At 40.4% G+C, this 23,106-nt stretch overlaps 1 protein-coding gene across 1 annotated transcript; it reads right to left on the bottom strand.

Annotated features, from left to right (window-relative positions):
• Positions 1–2,498: 2,498 nt before the first annotated feature.
• Positions 2,499–21,255, bottom strand: LOC134535212 (guanine deaminase). The gene is made up of 10 exons (XM_063374254.1): positions 21,181–21,255; positions 15,361–15,428; positions 14,871–14,963; positions 13,001–13,261; positions 10,004–10,222; positions 8,000–8,107; positions 7,396–7,503; positions 5,959–6,124; positions 5,371–5,520; positions 2,499–3,693 (listed from the first exon to the last, which is right to left on the bottom strand). Exons 2-10 carry the CDS (start codon positions 15,388–15,390, stop codon positions 3,482–3,484), a joined length of 1,347 nt encoding a protein of 448 aa, XP_063230324.1. The 5' UTR covers positions 15,391–15,428; positions 21,181–21,255; the 3' UTR covers positions 2,499–3,481.
• Between the last annotated feature and the right edge of the window lie 1,851 nt (positions 21,256–23,106).

Below are 23,106 nucleotides of genomic sequence, written 5' to 3'. Positions count from 1 at the left end.
TTTTCCAAGTCTGGTCTTTAACCTCATCCCAATCCGTACAACCAAAACCTATAACAGATTCAACATTATCTGCTAGGGATGTGCGAGTACCCGATATTTTCGGGTACGGTTCGAATCCACAATTACCCGAACCCGGAATCGTTGTACGTACATGGATTCACAAAAGTTATAAATTAATTTAACATGGCTCAAAAATACTAGCAGTGAAAAATAAAATTAGGCTACTATTATGTAAGTATTTATAATATGATGTATCAAAGAAAGATATGTAAATTAAATAATTAACAGTGACATTAAAAGCATTTTGAGATTTCGAGAGCTTAAACAATAATTACGAATTTCGCCATATAGCAAACTAAAAAAACAATTACATACCTACAAGAAAAAACGTCTTGGCTATTTATTGGAGAAAAAATGGTTTCTTTTGCTGAAACCGTTATAAAACTGAGATTTCCCCGTGGTGTGCAGTTTATTACGATTGAGTTGGAGAATCAAATATGTTTTGGTTTTCATATTTTAGTGTTTATTATTAAGTTTACATAATTATAAACATTTCAATCTCAGTGTGATAAATAATTGCCAGTAGTTACAGTTAGAAAAAAGAGAAAACACATTTTTAAATTAATCAGTTATTTTTAATTATTCTGTTCTTAATATTCAAAATTGGATTCATATCTCAAATATTGCCAGGGATTCGAACCGAACTGAAAATCAAGGATTAGCACATCCCTATTAACTACCGTAATTCACTAGCATGTCACAGGTTTTTTGAAGTGACGTCTAATAAATCGATGATGCCGGCTGCACGCACGAAAAGTGTCCCACTACGGATGTGTGCTGTTTGCTCATTGTATGCATGCATGGCATCTCTCTTCATGCTCATTGTACGCATGCGTGGCATCTCTCTTCCACTCGATTGGAATAACCATCAATTTGACTTTTCAATCATATTTTCGTCGTTTGAATTATTAATATTATGTAATTTAACGATCGTCCACCGATTTTCAGCACAATCGGTACGGTTATTTAAAAGTAATGTTGAAATTTCAAATACGTTTTGAACCAACAATGGTGTTTTACAGTTACACATAATTCAAATTACACCCAGGATCTTTTGCGAAACGTTTTAAAAAATATTGTAACACATTATAAATAAGTTTGGTGTATTTGGGATGCGTATTTGTTATCAAATCGTGTTATAAAAACGAAATAATATTATTCCCCTATAGTGAACAAAATTTTTATAAATATTTATATAACATCTGAAACTATGTATTCTTAAGAATGGCCTTGTAGGTCTGCGGTTAGCGTAGCTAACTCTTAAATCAAAGGTTGTCGGTTTGAATCCTGACAACTCTGAATTTTTTTTGTACTTGTAAAAATAAAAACTGCGCACGCAACATTACAAAAGTAATAAATATATTTGAATTAATGAATGCAAATAAAAGTAAATTTATTAATTCAATTGCACATTTAATTCACTCCTTTGTATCCATACAAAATAGTGATAATTCAATAAAAATGATTCAATTTTATTCATAAAAGTATGCAGAGGTAGATTTTATCATACAAAAGATAGAAAAATTAAAAAAGAATTCTTCCTCAAGGAATATAATATTTTTAATGCCTAAATGGTTTGGTTGCAAAAAACCTATTACGGCTCAGTCTCAGGCCGTATATGATATTTCCTTTTCTTCTGGATCAATCATTTCATCAATGTTTTGTTATGATGTCACGTTAAAATATCGTCCGTAAACCGACTTTACAGACAACCAATATTTGGTGATAAAATGTAATGCAATACATACGCAAAAATTTCAATTTTAGGTTTAAAAAAAACATTGCACTGTTGTGGTTGACTATTTATGATTAAATAACCAGCCTGTAGTGGTTTTTTTTTTTTTTTTAGTAAATGCCACGAGTAAATATAAATCTTTTGGTTAAAATATATCGGCAGTGAGTTTAAGGAGAGATTGATTGTCCTTTTCTCCTGAAATTTTCAAGGATTTAGGAACCATTCACTTGTTAGATGGGGCTTGAAGCTAAGTTAAGGGACATGTGCGTGTTTGTATTATATTTACTATTCTTGGTACCCCTTAATTTGCTGAGAACATGGATCGACCCATTCCTAATATATATACACACATACATATACACAAGGTATATGTTCAGTGACTTTAAAAAAGGGCCATTTGTATATATTTCTCATTTGTTTGTGCTCGGAGCGTGGACATGTAACAGTGTTTTACTTTTTGTTGTTGGTTGGATGGATGCGGATGAAACTTTCTCCATGCTTGTGTGTCCAACAAAGGACAGTAAACATTAAGATGGCCGCCTAGACACAAGTTGGTGCTGGGCGCTGCTAGAATTCAATTTTCTGGAGAATTCTTTAACTTCCGTAGTCACAGAATAGTATAGGTTGACTTAAATGTGAGCTGACTTGTATAGTATCTCATATGTAAACAGCAGGACAGGAATAAAATTACATACAAAACTAATAATACGTAATGGAAACTTTATATTACACACGCAAAATATCACTTCATAACACAAAACAAAAGCAATGCTTGTCGGACTTATCTTAATGTCATCGCTTATCGGCATCAGCTGAGACCAGACACAACACAGCGAGCCCACACCTTTCTTACCTCAACCTCTTCCCCCTAGTCAGAACATTGTACAGCTCTCATTTTTTTGTGAAAAATACAATTTAGTCAAGTTTTCCTTTAAAACAGATTAAAGAAAGAACTTCATATATATATATAGTGTAGACACCAATTCATCTCACTAACCTAAAATATTTGTCTTTAACTTCACGTAAATTCCTTAACACTTGAAGAACTATACAGGCTGAAACTTTCTTTTAGCTCAGATACACCTGCTAAACTATTCCGAGATGTATTTTTCTTTTTTAATTTATGACTGAAAAGAACAAGTTCAAGAAATCTAACCACATAGCATATATGCAAACAAGAAAAAAAGTGTGAAATAGTCTAGCATATTGAGCTAATCTTGGACGTGTTAATCGCAGTGCACAGTGAATAACTGCCACTGATCATTTCATTGCACAGTAGAACCTCGATGATACGTTCCCGAATCATACATTTTCCCGTGTCATACGCCGATTAATTTCGGTCCCGCCGAAAGTACTATATTTACAATGATTTACTTTCCCGGAACGTACACTTATAAAATCATTAATTTCCCGTTTCATACGTTTTTACAAAGCGGAAGTTTAAACTTGACATTGTGCTGGTATGCTAAATTGAAAAAAATAAAATTAATTATTCCCATTCCCTTTTCATACACTTTCCCGCATCGTACACCATTTTTGTGCCCTCCGTTGAAAAGTGTGTGTACATGCGTTACTAAGATGTGTCGTATCGCCCACATCGTACACGCCTACCTACAGGGGGTATCTGCAGGGGTTTACAAGAGTACAAGAGTGTTGGCCGGGCGATGGAGAGCAACATGCAGGGGCTCACGCCGCAGTGTCCTTGACGACCCTGCCCGCCACGTACACCCTCCTCACGTTGCGGTCGCCGCCCACGAAGATGAACTTCTGCAGCAGCTCGGCCGTGGTGTAGGTGGAGACCACCTCCGCCCCGGAGCCCGTCGCGGACATGTCCACCACCAGCGCGTCGAAGTCCTTGCCCAGCGCGAAGTTGCCCGTCCTGTCCCCCAGCGACAGCGCTGCCAACACGACCACGCCCGAGCAGTGACAGCAGGCCCACTGTGTTGCACAGCTCAGTGTAGCATGTTCCTTGATGGAATTGTGAGTACATGTGTATTTTAACAAAAAAAATTTACAGACAAGATTTTATGTTTTTTTTTTTTACTTTTAAAACAGAAGATTTTGGTGTTAATAAAAGTTGTTTTGTAATACTCACTCCACCAAAATTGTAGTAAAATTAATATGCGGCATTTTTTTAAGATAAAATCATTTGTAATAAATTGGTCTGAAACAGATGCATTCAGAGCAAGAAAAAATAAATCAGAGAGCAGTTGTGGTTTAAAAGTGATTCAATAAGAGATGCACAATAAAACAAATTAAAATACCTAGTTATTCTGATCCATGCACTTCTGTACAATATTTTTTGTTTGGAAATGACATTCCTTGAATTTTCAAAAATTAAAACATTTCTTTTTTATGATTTGAATAATGTTTGCTTAAAGGCTACTTAATTCCATGATAACATTCGCTTTGGTGCTACATGGTGTTTCGGAATTATGCTGTGTTTTGAAATTATTTTGTGTGTTATTTCGCAATTCACCATATAATATTGTACCTACTTATGAAATATTACATACATACTTACATACATACATACATACGTACATAAAGAAATTAATTATTATGTTGCTAAATGATGTTGGAAAATCTCTACTTCATAAAGCAATTTTTAGGGGTTAAAACAAATGTACAGCAAATATATACTTTTTAGAACCTAATTGAATTTCCAGACACTGGAAACATCCTAATTAAGTACATGAATACAGAGAACGGTTAAATAAATACTCAGAAAGCTAGAAAAGCTATACAATAAAATATGCTTGCAGGCAGCAAACTAGATACGTAGTTCACTCTCAGTTAAAACACTGAACTTCTCGAACCCACCACCACCATGTAGCTTTCTTTCAAACGTACTGTGCATATTTACTCCCAGAGCCTCTCTGGTACCGACATTGCCCCTCGGTCCTCTATTGTCTGTTTTTAATACTTTTTGCAGTTTTGTCATGAAATTTTACACGCAAAAAAATCAATCATGTTAGAGCACAACTGCACAATAAAACCTGTCGAGACAGACAAGTGAAAATTGCAAATGGTGCCAGTTCACGACAATCCCTGTGATAAAAGTGAGAGGGAAAACAAATCAAAACACTACTCGATGGTTTATTTTTATATTTCCCCCTCTCCAGGCGAACGCCAGCGAAGCAGCCAACCACATCACTTGCTGGCCGGCAGGCGGCATAGCTGCGCACAGTTCACAGAGCTTCGCACACACTGCTCGGGTGTTTAAATCAAACAATTTAAAGTTACTCGTGAATAAAGAGAAAAAAATATATAAACGTCACGTTTCCCTACATGAAACATTGCACACACAGTGCGTAAGGTAGGGGCCAAGTAGAGTTGTCGGATCACTCGACCACTCGGCTACCCTCCTCACACCAAGAGGGGTGATCCGAGGTTGATTCCCTGGGGGAATAAAAATGAGAGAAAAAATGATAGAAATAAAGAGGAAAAGAGAGGGTAAAGGATGGAAGAAATAGAAAGTGGAGAAAAATTAAGCAAGATAGAAGGTAAAGAGAAGGTAAAAGGTGAACGGGAGACTCGAGGAACTCGCTGCTCCTGGTCAGCGTGGACGTTACCTGTGGCGCCGCCCAGGGTGGCGAGGTGGAACACCTCCTGGTAGTTGAGCGGCGCGTGGCGCTGGCCGTCGCGGAAGGACAGGTGGGTGGACACGGACACGGCCGACTGCATGGCGTTCACCATGGACGGGCTGAAGCCCCCCGACACGTCTGCAACACGACACGCCCGCTCACCATTGCTTCGTCCCGGCTGGCCCGACCTACACCCGGTCGTAGCCCGCCCTCTGCGACCGGTTCCAGACCGGCGGTCTCCACAAACACCGAAGGGGAGGGACTGTAATTATCTGTGATAATTATTTTCTTTTTATTACTGGACACAAGTATACATGTATTGTAATCAAAACCAGGGCGCCAGTGCAAAATTCTATGTATATCACAAGTAAAATTATATTTTCAACCAAAAATAAAGTAATATATGGGAATATTATGAAAAAAATAATAATTATATAATTACAATATCAGAAATATCATAAACTAGTATAACCAGATGAGGCACTAAATCATAGCACCTTCAAAACTGCCTAACCCTTCGACAACTACCACACACGAATAGCTACGATAGTTAGTAGTAGCAGAGGGGTGGCGCACCGGTGCCGAGGCCCACGCTGATGCCGGCGGCCAGCAGGCGTCGCACGTCGCACTGGCCGCTGCGCAGGGCCGTGTTGGAGTTGGGGCAGTGCGCCACGGAGCAGCCGCGCTCCGCCAGCACGCCCAGCTCCTCGTCGGCCAGGTGCACCCCGTGGGCCAGCACCGTCTGCAACACCGCGCCGCGCACGCCTTCACTGGTCCCGCCCGCCATGCCCTTGCATCCTCGCACGCTCCCGTCTCTCTCCTTCTGCTACTTTCAAGTTTTATTTAGTTTGGTTATACACACTGTACCCTGTACCCTTGCATCCTTACACGCCCCAGTCACTCTCCTTCTGCTACTATAAGATTTATTTAGTTTGATTTATATGTCACTCGATATGTTTCACTTATTCAGATATAATTCTTGTAGTTTTATTTATTTATTTTGGAGCAGGACATTTTTCCTCGTGTCCGAGTGTACCGGTACGTTCGTGACGCAGCCTGTCAGCATGCCAAACTATCGGCCTTCACGGTGTTTTTTGTTTCCACACCGCTGCACGGCGACCCGCAGTGGTAAGAGCTTTTAACTACAAGCTGCGACGCTCGTCGCGTGGGCGACTCCCGACGAGAGTGGCCGAGCTGTGAACATCGCGGGCTGTGGTCGCGTTTGGGAGTTTTTGTCTCCGATGAAGAAGTTGAACTTGCCCAACGGAGGAGCAGCAGCTGAGAAGATTACCAACAAGCAAGCAATGACCTCGTGCACTTCGCAGCCAGGCATCAGGCTGCGTTTGGCGTGTGTTGCGACTGCATTTTATATGCCGCGCATTTGTTTGTCAGCCCGCTTTTCTAAGGTGTGGACTTGGCATGTCGTAAAAGCTGCTGTATTTCAGCGCAGCAATACTATTTTGAGTATAACTGAGGACAATTTTTTAGATGGCCTTTGTTTCGACTGCTATTTAATTGCTCTTTGAACCTATTAAGCAGATCTTGGCACTTATAAAATTTCAGCTGCCTATAGTAATGGTTGGACACACTTTATCTATGCACACTGGCAGGTGTTTGATGCCTTTTTTTGTGCGACTGGTTCTCTTTATAGCTTCATAAGCTACAGCGATCCGTTAGCTTTAGTGTTTAGGAGAACACTTTAAACTAGGAATTTTAAAAAATCATAAGACTGTAAACATTGTGGCCATAACTATAGACATGATCTGCATGGTTTCATAGCTTGCAGGTTTTCTATAAATTCTATTAGCAATGCACCAGTAATTTTCATCCTAGCAGAGTAAACTTAAGCATTATAATACAAATAACCTCGAAACTGACCGGGGCCCCACCGCCCCGCACCCTCGGTGGCCCTGGGCGTTCCACACGCCTCCGCACTGAGCGACGACTTGCCAGTGCAAGGCCCGAGGTGCGTCCAGAGACTGAAGCACGGCCGGACAGGCGCACGGGGCTTACCTTCGGGCCCAGCAGCCCCGCGGCGAGGTACACGTCCGTGTAGTTCTTGGCCTCGGGGAACAGCGACAGCACAGACTTCACCTCCTCCTGGTTCTCCGATATGTGCGTCTGGCACACAACACCACACAGTCCAACAACATTCCGATACTGCATTCGGGAACATGCCCAATTCATTCCCAAATTTAATTAAATTCTACAAGCATCTTTATCCCCCAATCACTGTATTTACTTTAAATTTTTATAGCTACAAAGTTATTACCAATATCCGGCGAACAAATTACAAAAATCTTCGAACATCTTAGAATAAAATGTCTTTACAACTTTTTTTTCTATCATGAGTCATTTTTATAATTATAAATAAACAAAATTAAACACAATAGGTGCATGAGCAAGAATAACTCAAAACTAAAAAAAATGTAATGTAGACGCCGAAAATGAAAATGAGATCTTTAATGTTTTAATGGTTTAAATGTTAAATCTACCACAACAAGTACTACATACAAATCTGGAAAAAACCTTTTAACGTTATTATGTCTCAGACAGGAAGAGAAAAAAATACCCCTACAGCAAGTATGTTTGCATACGAACACACAATGAGTCGTACCTGAATGAGTGTGTTGTGCTTGTCGGCCAAGTCTGCCAACCCTCTCATCAGGGGCTCGCTGCACGTGATGGCAAACCTGGGCGTTATGGCCGGCTGCACCCGGTCACACTGCACAAGGATCACCACTAACTTACAAACCTGTTTGTAAGTATCATATAAACTACATTAACATTTATTATTACTTGAAGCTCTCCCATAGATGTAGCTTTCTTAAATAAAATATGATTATTTCGGCTGCAAAAATATGTCCCACCTTGCGATAAATATAAGAACAAAACAGATTAATTTTTGTAAAAAGCTAGAACAAAAATAAAAAATTTAATCATTTTGGATGAGGTCAACCATTAGAAATGATTGTCAGGGATATTAACATGAACATCCGATAGATCACAATTCACCCCTACGAAACACATACAAGGAGGAAATTACACCAAAAAACATACATGAAACAATTCTCCCTTGGCGTACTTATTAATTTGAAATATACGACTATCAATTACTATCATGCAAGTGTTATATTTTGTAAGCATTTCAACATTTGTATCCATCATGCATGTTATGTTCATAACTAACAAAATTTTTACAAAAAGTAATTTCTTATGGACGTAAAAATTAAAACTTGGGTGGTGAACTCTGGTTCAGATCCACTTGTTACTGACAGCCGTGGCGTCTGGAGGGCGTGTGAGGGCAGAGGGGGGCGGGTACCTGCAGATTTAATGCAGCTTTTTGGACAAACACTACTGCAGTGAAGGAAAAATTCCAAAAATCAAAAATAAATAAATATACAGTGTAAACACTTTATGATGTCACTCGATTTAACGACAAACTCCGTAAAACGTCAAAATTGCTTGACTTTGGTTGGTTTAGCATTTTTTTCTATACAATGATACACTCTATATAGTGTCATGCTCACTCTATTCAACGACAACAATACGGCATGATAAATCATTAAGCAGTACTTTCTAAGTTTCTGAAGTTGATAAGAACTGCAGCTGCGTACGTTCTTTTGTTTGCTGTTTCGTTGTTGTATTATCTAGCACGTGTTTACTTTGACTGACGTACCGGAGATTCTATTTAATTTTGTCTTTTGTCAAGTTGTTACACGTTATCATTATCGCAGTCGCTTACAGACTATCGAAACTGTGAACATGGCGAGTAAACGAAAATCTTTGCGTATTGACAGAAAAAGTTTTATTAATACGCTCAATAGAGGCGGGAGAAAATATCAGTGACGTTGGAAGACGCTTTGGATTCAGCAACTCTACCGTGTCTACAACATGGATAAACAAAGAAAAAATTCTGGTAGCAGAGGAGGATGGAAAAATCTGCTAATGAATTAAAGAAACCTCAATACGAGGACCTGGACCAAGCGATGCTTGTATGGTTTTATAGACATGTAAAATGTGTACTATATTAGTAATTACATATTATTATCGAATAATAAAATGATATCTTTTATTTCTCTCCATTTAACGACCACTCTCCATAATGCTGAGAAAAGCTCAGTCCGTTAAGGGGCCCGCCTACCTGGTCACACAGACGGTGTTCAGAGCTTCAAGAAAAACAACGCAATTTCAAAACTACTCAAGATATCCGAGTGGGGTATGTCTACGAAAAGCATTTAAGAGTTCGCTGAGGCCCAAGAAGTACTTTTAATTTTGGATCATGTTTTTAAACTGTATTTCTAGAAGAGTTAAAATGGCTAAAACGCATGTTTTTGAGAGTAATTTTTAGGCGTAAAACAACCAGTACAGATTATTAAAAGCACCTAAGGGACTTGCATTACACCCTTATCATCATTTATCGGCCATATAATGTTGCAGTCACCGCTCAAATTTCACAGTCATCCTGTGACGACGAGAAGACTGCGCGCCAGTCCAGAGGCGACACCGCGCTAGTCCCGCCTCACTGACACACATACACCCCTGACGAGGCGGGCCCCTCAAGTGTCGTCACGTGGAGTCCACGCTGTACGAGACGGGACGGAACCAGCGGGACGGGCACCTTGAGGGCGGCGACGGCCAGCAGGAAGCCCGCGGTGTCGCTCAGGGACCGCTCCGTGGCCTCGCGCAGGTAGGCGGGGCAGTTCCGGTCCATGCTGACCTTGCCCACGACGGCGCGCTGGCCCAGGTCGCGCACTGTCTCCGCCAGCGCCAGCGTGCTGCGCCCGTGCACCGTCGCGAAGTAGCACGCCGTCGTGGTGCCGTGAGCCAGCGTGCACCTCTGCAGCACAGAAAAAGGCGTCAAACACCTGCCAGTGTGCACAGATAACGAATGTCCAACCATACTATACAAGATGTTTAAAAAATTTTGTAATTTGTTCGCCGGATATTGGTAATCACCTTGTAACTATAAAAATTTCTAAGTAAATACAGTGATTGGGGAATAAAGATGCTTGTAGAATTTAATTAAATTTTTGAATAAATTGTGCATGTTCCCGAATACAGTATCGGAATGTTGTATGACTATAAACATACGCAGCTGAAATTTTATAAGTGCCCAGATCTGGTTTAATGGGTTCAAAGAGCAATGAAATGGCAGTCGAACCAAAGGCCATTTATACAATGTCCATAGTTATACTCAAAATAGTAGAAGTCCAAAAAAAATGTCCAGCAGCTACGACAGTTTTACTGCGCTGAAATACAGCAGCTTTTACGGCATGCCAAGTTCATGCCTTAGAGAAACGGGCTGACAAACAAATTAGTTAGCAATTTAGCATCAACGAGGAATGCTAGCTTTCGTCACCTTCCCGAGTAAACCTCACAATTTGTGCCAAACAATAATATTCATCACATCATCAGTGTTCAAAAATTAACTTAAAAAAGCGACACAAACTACGCATTAGAGCCACGTACGCGAAATGCTGAACAGGTCCACGGACAGATTGAATAGAAGACTACTTACTGGTGAAGAGACTGGGAGGTTATGAAATTACCAAGTGATAACCACGGAGCCGAATGAACGGGCAAACTGTGTCACTTTCACTGGGGTGCTGTCACAAAGCAACCAAATATTTTTAGTGAAAAAATATGGTGAAGAAGATAGCTGTGGATTACGATTGTTCCAGGAACAATAAAAGTTTTCATTCACGTGTCAAGGTTGTGAAGAAAATAGTTAAGTCGACGAGACCTTCACTATTTAAGTACTTTCTTTCTGCATGAAAGACAGGCATTACATAAAAATTTGTAGAGCTTAATGCTGCAACCAGTCTTACATGACAGTGTTTAGGTCTCTGTTGCTAGAAGTCCAAACAGATAGCAATATTTGTGTCTCTGTTGCACAAAGGAAGATCAGGAGAACTACCTTTTGAATGCAAGTTTGTGAGATTTTAATTACATGCAAAAGATTTAATGGTTAAGGGAGTGTATTCACACACATACTTCATTAGAGCCACTTTTTTTTGTAGTTGTGTCAAGTGTGGTAATTTATTAATTATTTTTATGCTATACGTGAAAGCAACTATGAGAAAATGATAATTTAGGTTACTTACATCTTAATTAATACAATTGTAGAATAATTTGTATGATTGCAGATTTGCATTGCTTGTATTTAAATAAGTATTTTGACTCACGTAGTGAATTGAAGGCAAGAATCTGCAAATTGAATTTGTTTTTCACGTATTATTTGGTGTGTTGATTGCTTGGAGCAAAAATATAAATATGGTCGTTGGTAGAGGATTTGTCGATTTTGTGCCAATGTATTTTCTGACGTAAGAATGGCTGGCGTACTTGGTGTGGCTGTGAATCTTTCATTACATTGGGTTCGTCAGGGTTTTTCGAAAGTTCTACAGGACCGCAAACATCTTCATTTTTTACTCGCAGCGAAGATGTAGGTGGTCCAACACAGGTGAGTGTTCACGTGTTGTTAAATTGTTGCACTTTTGTAGTTATATGTAATACCTCGAAACTGTGCATTAGATCCTGATAGCCTGATCCTGTACAGGAACTAGGGCTTGTTGTTGATTTAGGAAGTCGAAAATCCTATTTACTAGATCCTGATTGCATCATGTATAAGGAAACATGTTAGTGGAAAATGGCTTTGAAGTCTGGTAAAAGTATGCATTTCAGCTGATTGAAAGCATGCAAATACTGATGTAAAATTATTTCACCCGCAGTAATATCTTTGTAACAGTGAGTTTAATAATTTTTGAATCAATTTTATTGTAGTTTTTAATGGCTTCTTCTATAAACTTGATGGGCTTGCCCACCTGCGAGTTTCTCATAATCTAGCAGGAATTTGAAGGAAAAAAAAAACTGTTTTCAGTAAATTTAAGGAACGAGCATAGTACTCAAAAATACAATTTTTGATTTTTCGTTTTGAGGTGAAGTAAACATATAGGAAACTACTGAACGTGCTAACTTTGGCCTTGTTTCACACAGACACAACCTCCATTTGTAAATGTTCTGTATCAGTCACTACTTATGACATTGACACTTCTGCAGTGGAGGATTTGAAGCCAAGGTAATTTAAACTGAGTGACAGCCCCTGTATTTTTTTTTGTGAAGCTGCTGGTAAGTTCCATGCATGGACCTGTCATCTCTGCTCGGGCGAAGTGAGCAAAAACAATCTCCCCTCTCCGCCCTACTTTGCCCGATAGAAGAATGTATAGAACAGGAAGAAAAAAAAAATCAAAAAAAAATCTGCAAATACTTATTTGTTTAGTACAAGCGTTACAATGTGTTACTAATGTAATAAATGCAAGATCAAACAATATAATAATATAATACATTTACTACAAACATATATTCTGGTACAAAATTCATGCCAAATAAATTAAATTAAATGACTTTACCATGATTTAAAATTTTATTTTTGTAATTTAAGTCAAATTTCCAATTAATTAATATATAAAATATTTTTTATACTTACACTTCAGTGCTATGTGGTGTTAGGACATGTTTTGCGGTGTTTATTTGCTTTATCACAATTCGCCAAATAAACTTGTCCCTATTCATGCACAAACAGAACTTGTAAAAGAAACGCCCCAGTTGAACTACGCACCACGACGGCGGCCCACACGCGGCGGGCGAAGGCCTCGTCTGAGAACTTGTCCTCCAGGGGGAAGGTGTAGGTGTCCAGCCACTCGAGCAGCGGCCGGTCCAGCCCCAGCCCCAGGTTCAGGTACTGCTGCGGGTGGATGTGGGTGTCCACCAGGCCGGGGCAGAGGAACTGGCCCGGCGCCAGGGCCACCAGGCGGTCCTCGGGCACCGCCAGCCGGGCCCGGGCCTCTGGGAGCTGCGGCCGGCCGCCCACCGCCGCCACCTGCCGGGACGCGCCCCCCCGCCCCGCCCTTATAGGTCTTTACTGTCTAACATTAGGCTCCGGAGGGCTAAGGGAGCATCCAACTTGCTGGCGGGCTGGGTGCAGTAGGGGGCCGGAGGTGGTGCATAAGCTGGGATGGGTAGCCTCAGTCTCTGTGCATAGCCAAAAGCTCTAACGCTCTTACTGGTTGTGTATGCGGCGTATCCGCATCCATACCCCAGGGCGGTATGGCCTGACGGCTAAGAGCGCTAGGTCACAAAAGAAAAGGGGGGGTGACCCCTGTGACAGTCTATGTCTAAAAATAGGGTAATTGTTCCGTATTACTTATCAAAGTTTATCCCTTTATTCTGTAAATGTTGATCCTGTAGTACATGATGCTTGCCATTTTAATTTAGTACGTCAAAATACACTGCACATAAAAATTACAAAATATATTTCCTTTTTTTTACTCAATAACATCATAATTCATTGCTATAATACAAGTTTTCGTTATGTGCAGGCTCTGGTGATGCACCAAATTAAATCATCAAGGTAAATATGTAGTTGAGCGGTATTTGCGAAAAAAAATGTTAAAAATCTGAAAATACTTTTATTATGTGCTCTTTAAATTACTCTTTTCATTACAGCCGGTTGAGATAAGAAATTCCAAATACTTAAGGAGATATCACCGCTCTTAATTTTGCAATAGAAGATCTGTGTAATCATTCGACCGCCACAATTTTTGTTATTTTGCCGTGTGTTCCTGAATGCCTAATTAATTAAAATGGTCTATTATGTGAGGTCAGTTACATTATAAATACTTTGAAACTAAGGTGACATTAAAAATAATGTGAATCAATTTTAATTATTCTTTTGTTTTAAATCATTTATAATGTAACTGACCTGACCTAACCAACCGGGACAAAGGATGGACAGTAACAACTCACGTAATTTTTTTAAAATTATTACTTGCGCAACAATATTCAAATAACAAAGAAAACATTAAAATTTGAAACGTTAAAAACTCACCTAAGTTAGAAGAGGTTACAATTCCTTTGCCATTAGTAGAAAATGATGTAGTCGTTCACCTACATCGCGAAAAAAAAAATTCATAACTCGTAAACAAGAAACAATGGTGAACGCCACCGCATGAATGCACAGGTATTAAGATGGAAATTAAACAATTCGATATCTTCCAAAGTATTTGTAATTTCTTATCTCCGCCGGGTTTAATGAAAAGAGGAAGTTAAAGAGCATAGAATGAAATTATTTTCTGAATTTTAAATTTTTTTTTAACAAATATCGCCCAACTATGAAAATTAAAAAATTTGATATCTCCTAAAGTATTTGGAATTTCTTATCTCCGCCAGGTTTAATGAAAAGAGGAATTTAAAGAGCATATAATAAAAGTATTTTCGGATTTTTAACACTTTTTTTTCCGCAAATACCGCCCAACTACATATTTACCATCATCAAGCTTCATGTACCACAGGATCCAGATGTACAGGATCATGCCATTAGGATCAATGGGTAAACTTAGATTCATATGGAACTTTGACCAAAAAATAGTAGGTTACACTTCCAAAATGTTAACGCAGACAATTTCTCAATTATACTCTTCCACTCCCACCTTGCCATCGCACACTGCGACGAAGCCGTCCTCCAGGATGGTGACATGGGAAGGCTCCGTACTGTGAACTATCGCTCCACAAATGATGAAGCTCTGCAAACAAGATCCCAGTGTGTTGAAAGCTACGTTGGCAATGCTCCCCACTAAAGAGTATTCAAGACAATGATATATATTAATGAATTGTGAAGATTAAATTTGCAACATTTGTCCTCAGTGTTTGAGAATGAAACTACCTTAAAAGTAAAGAATGGAGGGTGAACTAGGTAGAATTTGATACTTGAACTAAAATGTGGTAGGAATCTCCATTCAAAAATTTAAGTAACAAAGGTTAGGAGAATGTTTTTTTTATTATTTACTAAAATTTGTTACATAATAGAATATTTTTAATTAAAAAAAAAACGTGCTTGCATGATTGATTGTGTAATCACTAGTTATAAATAATCGCGGCTGTGCACTCAATAAGATAACAATTAAGAAAAAGTTAACAAACCTTGGCACCAGCCTGTCCATCACCCAACATTTCTTCGTGTGTCCAATAAAACACTTATGTGAACTAGTCTGGATAAGGAGGAAAAGGGTTTGGGAGAAAATACTCCGATTAATAAGAGCTTATTATGTAAACACAAAACAAGTTTGCATTCAAGGTCAAATTCTTATCCTTCACATGCTTTCACGTTCAAGTACCATGAAACAGACTGTATAAAAAGTAATTTTCTAACATATTATCGTACACGGATCTAAGTTTCCCTCCTTTTTTTTTTTTTCCCCTCCCGCCAAAGAGAAGTTGAAAGAGAACTATCCACAAACATACAAAATTTAAAAATTACGTGTTAGCGTTTGTCAGAGCCATATGAAAAGCCTATACCAACGATTTCATTTTACAACAGAAACAAATCTGAAGATACACGAATTCAGATTATTCGAGCATCTCAAACAGGTTCAAGGAGTTTAAAGCTTGGTAATATAGATAGATCAGGTAACTATCCGGGGCGACTGAATTATTTCGACCCGGTGTAGTGACTATTCCGGATTCCCTAAGTAGAAGAACGGATTTTCATCGAACGAAATAGTTTTTTTTTTTTTTTTTTTTTTTAATTGGATAGTGGCCTACAGCATGAAGCCCACGGCCATAGTTCAGAGTGTCGGGAGCATGTTAATCAGAAGAGGAGGCTAGAGAATAAACTACATCTTCTTGGTAGAGGCCCGTCTACCAAGGGTGGAGTAGGCCGTGGAGCATGGAACAAGGAGTTGGGGAGGGCCGGTCACCAAGGAAGTTACAAGAGCAACCCCAGGGTTAAAAAGTGATACCATTGGACAAAAAGTAAGCGATGATTGCCAAATATGCAGCGTGGGTGGAGGTGTATACCATATTAGGGTATGAAAGTGGGGACGGCAATTCCAGTTCTTGAAAAGTACGTAGGAGGTGTGTTCTCGCACTCAAACGGGGACATTCCAATAAAAGATGCTGAACATCCGCAACAGGAGCCCCACAAGGGCAGGTCGGATGGGGTGTCATGTCCAGTCGACAGAGGTGCTCTGGAGTCAGAAGATGTTCGGACCTAAGACGGAAGGACATGACCGCCTGACGGCGAGAAGCATATGGGGGAAGAGTTTTGTAAACTGGAACCGTAGAGGGATGGAGAGAAGGGTAGAGTGATGAATGCGTGTGGGCATAAGCAATCCAATCCTGGAACATAATCTCCTTGAAGTATCTCTTCACGAGAGGGAGCAGAGGCTGGTACGAGGCAGGTTGTACTAGGCGACCGGTGGATATGGCTAAATTAGCCATCTTATCTACAGTTTCATTTCCCCCCAAGCCCACATGGCTGGGAACCCAAAGGAATGTAACAGGGCCCGAATGTGGTTCAATTTGAAGGCAGAGGTGTTTAATACGTAAGAGAAGCAAGTCGGAGGTCTGATGAGATGAGCAGAGGGACGTGAGAACGCTGGCAGAATCGGAAACAATCAAGGGAATGGGAACCACGTGCGACAGAATATATTGTAAGGCCATAAGTATTGCATACGCTTCGGCATAGTAGATGGAAGTGTATTCAGGAAGCCTGTAAAGTCCAGATCGACCGTGCGAGGAGTCAAACCATGCTGCACCCACACCATCCTGACGTTTAGAGCCGTCCGTATATATGCGAGAGGCAGAGGGGTAGGAAGCTAGAAGGTCCAAGTATATTTGCCGAAGCACCGCGGGGGGTTTGTCTTTACGACCCTCTATACGAACCAAGGGGACATAAGTAAGAACATCAAACGAGTAGCAGTATTTATAGCCATACGGTCCAGGATCAATGGATCGAGCAGCTGTAAGAACTGGAGTGGGGATGTCATATAGGGCGTCCATAGCCCGTCGTAAACCTGGCAGCCTTACGATACGAAGGTGAACCCAATGGCGGGCATATAGCATACGGCGATATAAGGATAATGGAATAAGGCCTAGTTCAATGTACATATACATGATAGGTGTGGATTTAAACGCACCTAGGATGATTCGCATAGCAGTATTCTGAAGTGTTTCCAACCTTTGCAACTGAGAAGTGGACGCGTACATTAATACCTGGCTACCGTAGAGAAGGATCGGTCGGATAGTAGAAATGTAAAATGAGCGAAGACTACGGACATCAGCCCCCCAAGTTTTCCCCGCTAGAGCCTTAAGGAGGTGTAACCGACGAGAGCATTTATCAATGACATAATTAATGTGAGCGATACCGAGCATCCGTTGATCTAAGAAAACACCAAGGTATTTGATGCACGGGACTATAGGTAAGGGAACACCATCCAATGAAATAGCATGAGCAGGCGTCGTAACCCGTTTTCGTGTGAAGTGTATTATCTTCGTTTTCGATAAGGACAGACTGAATCCATGCGTTCCCAACCAACTTTGAGCCTGAGTGAGGGCAGCTGAAAGAGTAGTACTAGTGTCGAGAATAGTAGAACCACGATACCACAACACCACATCATCGGCGTACGCAGTTAATTTAGCCGAAGTTCCAATGTGAAACATAAGGTCCTGAGTATAAAGAAGGAAGAGAAGAGGGCTAAGAGAGCTTCCTTGCACTAATCCTTGGGACACCTGTCGGGTGTAAGGTGCAGGCCGTACCATCCGCGGTGTATAAGTACGAGAAGAGAGTAAGGCAGAAAGGATCCTGATAATCTGACGAGGAAGTCCTAATTTGCATAGTTTCGAATACAGGATAGGAAGTTGGACATTATCAAAAGCCGCAGATATGTCCATAAATATGGCAGAGAATATCTCTTTACGTTGAAAGGCTAAACGAATTTGGGAGTAAAGGGAGCAGATTGCATCTTCAGTGCCCATACCAGAACGAAAGCCAAATTGTTCTGGACGAAGGAGGTTATAATATTCGAACCACCACACCAACCTATTTTTGAGTAACTTCTCAAACAATTTAGCCAAGCACGAACGGAGAGCGATAGGTCGATAGGAGGTGGCCTCAAGAGGAGACTTGCCTGGTTTAAGTATCGGAAGGATGTAGAATTCGTGCCAGCTAGGTGGAATAATGCCAAGCCGTAGAATGAGGTTAAAAATGTGCAATAAGAAGGACTGCGCATTGACAGGAAGATGACGGATCATACTATAAGTAACCAAGTCCGGTCCGGGTGCAGAATCAGGTGTTGTCTGGACACATTGAGAGAATTCTGAAAAAGAAAAGTCTTGTAGGAGCGAGGTACAGACCTTATCCTTTGACGCGGGGCGAACCGGAGGAACGTCAGCGAGGAAAGGCGGAGGGGAAACTGTAGGAGGAGCGACCAGTGACATGAAGTCATGGAGTAAATGGGGAGGCAGAGATGCCCAGGCCGTGGATGTGAGACTATGTCTAAAAGTATTGAATTGTCGCCATAACGTTTTCAGAGAGGTAGAACGTGAAAAAGATTCACAGTAAGATTGCCAGTGAGATTGTTTACGCTTTTTCCAGGTTAATTTAGCAAATGCTTGAGATTTCTTAAGAAGTATAAAGTTATCCAAAGTAGACCGTGTTTTGTACGTTCGTAGGGCGTTTAAGCGCTGCCGATTAGCACTGGCACAGTGTTCATCCCACCAGGGAGCCTTACTTTGTTTATGTACAGGACCCTTTAACCGGAATGGCATAGATGCACGAGCTGCTTGGAAGAGGTTATTATAGAAGCTAGAGTATAAGCGAAGGAGGTCATCATTGGAAGAGCAGAACGTAGCTGCGGTCCGAGATTCCAGCCACGAAGAAAACAAAGTCCAATCGGCCCGTGATGTAAGAAAAGTATAATACCAGTGTGCTTCTGAGTGCCTTGAGGTAGTGGGCTGTGACGTGGTGATAAGAATAGGGAAGTGGTCACTGCCCCAGTTGTCCGAAAGAACCTCCCATTTAAAGTTGCCAGCCAGATTAGACGTTATGAAAGAGAGATCGATTGCAGTAGAAGACGCAGTAGGAGGACCCATCCAGGTGTGTTGTGTACCATTTAACAGAATATAAGGAGACGTATGTAAATAGTCAAGAAGATTGATCCCAGCTGCATCATTAGATTTGTTGCCCCAGTAGATATGATGGGCATTAAAATCACCCCCAATGAACACAGCACCATCGAATTGTTGAAAAAATTCTTCCCAATCTTGAGATGTATACGAAGATCGGGGGTGGACATAAATCGAGACAATGGTGAGTGGAACATCATCAAGGAGGAGCCTGATAGCGATAGCATCTACGCGTTGCATAGAGGGAGGGTAGGACACGTTAATTTCCGTGCTGGGATGTCTTCGAGAGACCAGAATTGCCGTACCCCTATCCAGCTTTTTCGAGAGGTATAAGTTATAGCCGGGAAAAGTAACATGATGTCCTGAAGTTAAGAGAGTTTCTGTAAGAAGAACTGCATCACATGAGACTGTAGAGAGAAAATGGAGCAGGGGGAACCTATTAGCCGAAAGAGATTGCACATTCCACTGAAGAAGCAAGAAGGGGTGTCTGAGAAGCATTGTTAAACGAGCACCTGGACAAAAGCCGCGATGAGGCTTTCTTTGTCGAAGGCGTAATCAGTTTCCTTTTTAGCTGTAGCTATCATAATTTCAATGGTATCGACCAATGACTTAAGTTTTTCCATGTTAAGCCTTAATCGTGTGGAGTGTGGAGGTGGAGCTACGTCAGAAGAGGAAGTGTCCTGTAGGGCATCCTGTGAAGGATGACGCGTATGCATCATAGGGGGAGAAGAGGACAGTCCTCCGTCGGGAGGCCCCGGCAGTGCCACACCATTGGTGATGTCAGGCGTGTAGGGCCGAAACTGAGAATAATAATGTTGAAGATTGAAAGAATTCTGACTTGTGACATCCGTGATCGGTGGTACTGCTTTATAGCAAACCCTGTACCCATCCGGTCGAAGGGGTGGATGCAGGGAGTCTGAGTGAATAGCCTGTGCGTAAGAGTGATCAGAAATGGGAATGTGTTGTGGACCGATAGGTGAAGGCTGCGTCAGAGGGGGGAAGCTGGTGAGTCTCGGCAAGTGGTGGGGATCCATACGATCTTTAGGTAATGGGTATATCCGACCAGTAGCGCGCTGTACCTGCTGTCTCGCATCCGAATATGAGAGATTATTGTAGGCCATGACCCGTTTTATCTCCCTCTCAAATTCCCAAGCAGGGCACTTAACCTTGTCCGTGGAGGGGTGGTTACCCCGGCAGTTGACACATAATGGAGAATCGTTATGGGGACATGTATCCAAGGAGTGCTCCTGAGAGCAAATTGCACATGATAGAGCCTTAGATCGACATAACTTGATCGAGTGACCAAAACGATGACATCGATGGCATTGAAGGACTGACTGAACACGAGGTTTGACGATGAAACGCTCTTTAAAGATGGCAATATATTCGGGAAGAGTTTGTCCCTCAAACGTCACTTTAACTAGTTTAATGGGCACCCGGGTATCGGGAGCTATATATTTAGTCAACCGCTCAAGATGTATGACGCGTTGAGAGGACTCGATACCCTCTAGCAGATCGTCGATAGCCACGTCCAAAGGGATGCCATAGATCAATCCCTCCCGCTGGATTAGACCTTGGGGAATAAGACATTTAACCTGAAGCGACTTGACTTGATCCGAGGTAACAAATTGGTTCGCTGCCTGTAGGGTAGCGAAGGTAATCTTCAGCCTGTTAGGCCCCGAGCGCTGAATTTGGACAATATGAGGGTTAGGATGAAGTTTTTTGCCAATGGTCAAAGGGTGTAAGTTACCTATATTATGTTGCATTGATTCTATCAGGACAATATATGGGCCAGGATGGTTAATGGGGTAACGACACTCTGAACGATGAACATACCTGTTATTAGGAGAACTGTGTTGCTGTGGATCTGCAATCTTATGAGCTTTAGCTTGTCTATCAACCTCAGTAACTTCCTCAGTTAGCAATTTCCTCTTAGTTAAACTACTATTATCCACCTCCATAGTTAAATGTTCGGTAACCTGCAAATTTACATCATGCTGTAATTCACTATCCAGACTGACCACAGATTACAGTCTCTGTGAACTGTCGCACTCGATGGTCAAAACCCGAATCCGAACGAAATAGTGACTATTCCGTCTACGAAATAAATTCTGGAAGTGGATGAGACATTCCAAGGAAGAGGATAGTTTCCTCTTCCTTGGAATGTCTCATCCACTTTGTGAAGTATGCGGCGGCATACGAACTAACAGCGCTAGTAGTAGGAGAGCCATTTTGTTAAAAAAGAATATTTATCCTAATTTATTTGCCCAATCTACTATTTTTTTCCTTTTTGGGTGCTAGGTAAAGCCCTTAAAAATTTTCCTCATTTCTTAATAAAGTTGACGTGGTTTGAGAATATGTTTCGCTCTTGTATTTCGCTTGGGTGCAACTTAAAACTGTCAAAAAAAAAAAAATATATATATATATATATATATATTTATATTCATTTTTATACCTAATTAATGACTCGTTCAAAATATAAAAAAAATATTTTAAAGTACTTTTGAAAGGTTTTTTTTTTTTTTTAATTATTTCGTCAAGTTAAGTGGCATGGTGAATTAGATAAAATCAAAAAGTGACAACCGGCCAGCTAGTATTACCTTTTATCTATTTCGCGAAGTATTAAACAATTAATTAAATGAATTATATATATTTACACAAAATAAATTGGTTGTCTGTAAAGTCGGTTTACGGACGATAGTTTAACGTGACAACGTCATAACAAAATATTGATGAAATAATGATTGATCCAGAAGAAAAGGAAATACCTATCATATTCGGCCTGAGACTGAGCCGTAATAGGTTTTTCCAACCAAACCATTTAGGCATTAAAAATATTATATTCTTTGAGGAAGAATTTTTTTTTTTTTTAATTTTTCTATCTTTTGTATGATAAAATCTACCTCCGCATACTTTTATGAATAAAATTGAATCAATTTTATTGAATTATCACTATTTTGTATGGATACAAAGAAGGAGTGAAATGAAATGTATAATTTAATTAATAAATTTACTTTTATTTGCATTCATTAATTCAAATATATTTATTACATTTGAAATGTTGCGTGCGCCATTTACAAGTACAAAAAATTCGCAACTGCTGAAATTCGAACCAATAACCTTTGGAATGGAAGTCATCCATGCTAACCACACGGCCACGAGACCATATTGAGAATAATTGTTTCAGATGGTATAAAATTATAATATTCCACGCACAATATTTGTTTGATTTTCTTTTAACTAGCATATTTTCTGTTGGACTCGAAATATTTACATGCTCGTGGGCTCATAACTATAATACGGTGTGTGATTTAGTTGACCAAATAATAACTCATGACAAATAATTACCAATGTCAAACTAAAGCGTGAAAAGTATCATACCAGCAATAAATATTTAGTTACACAGCTAAAACAATACTCATACAACACTGTTTAAATATACTGATTTACACTAGTAATTAAAATAATACGTACTTGTAAGAACGCCATTTCCTTGCGAATATACTCCCGTGGCGCGGTGTACAACAATAACCTCGAACCAGGACGCCGCCACGTGCCGGCCGAGTTCTCTGTCTATACTGTCCGCAAAATACCAGAGAGATGCCACGCAGGCGTAAACACATCCGTAGTGGGACATCCGTAGTGGGACAATTTTTCGTGCGTGCAGCCAGCGTTCATCAATTTATTAGATGTTGCCACGTCAAAAATGAAAAAATTCTCTAATCAAACCGATAGTAGATTTATCAACCTTTCTTTCTCCAC

This window comes from Bacillus rossius, chromosome 8 (assembly GCF_032445375.1).
Source record: "Bacillus rossius redtenbacheri isolate Brsri chromosome 8, Brsri_v3, whole genome shotgun sequence".
NCBI lineage: Eukaryota > Metazoa > Arthropoda > Insecta > Phasmatodea > Bacillidae > Bacillus > Bacillus rossius.
Note: the sequence above shows the minus strand (reverse complement) of the source record. Positions and strands in the feature narration are given on the sequence as shown.

Coding starts and splice junctions, on each gene's coding strand:
- LOC134535212 (XM_063374254.1), bottom strand. CDS start 15,390: ATGTTGGGTGATGGACAGGCTGGTGCCAAG. Junction 7,504..7,999: donor AGCACAACACACTCATTCAG/GTACGACTCATT, acceptor GTTGTGTGCCAG/ACGCACATATCGGAGAACCA. Junction 6,125..7,395: donor CGGGGCTGCTGGGCCCGAAG/GTAAGCCCCGTG, acceptor GCGGTGTTGCAG/ACGGTGCTGGCCCACGGGGT.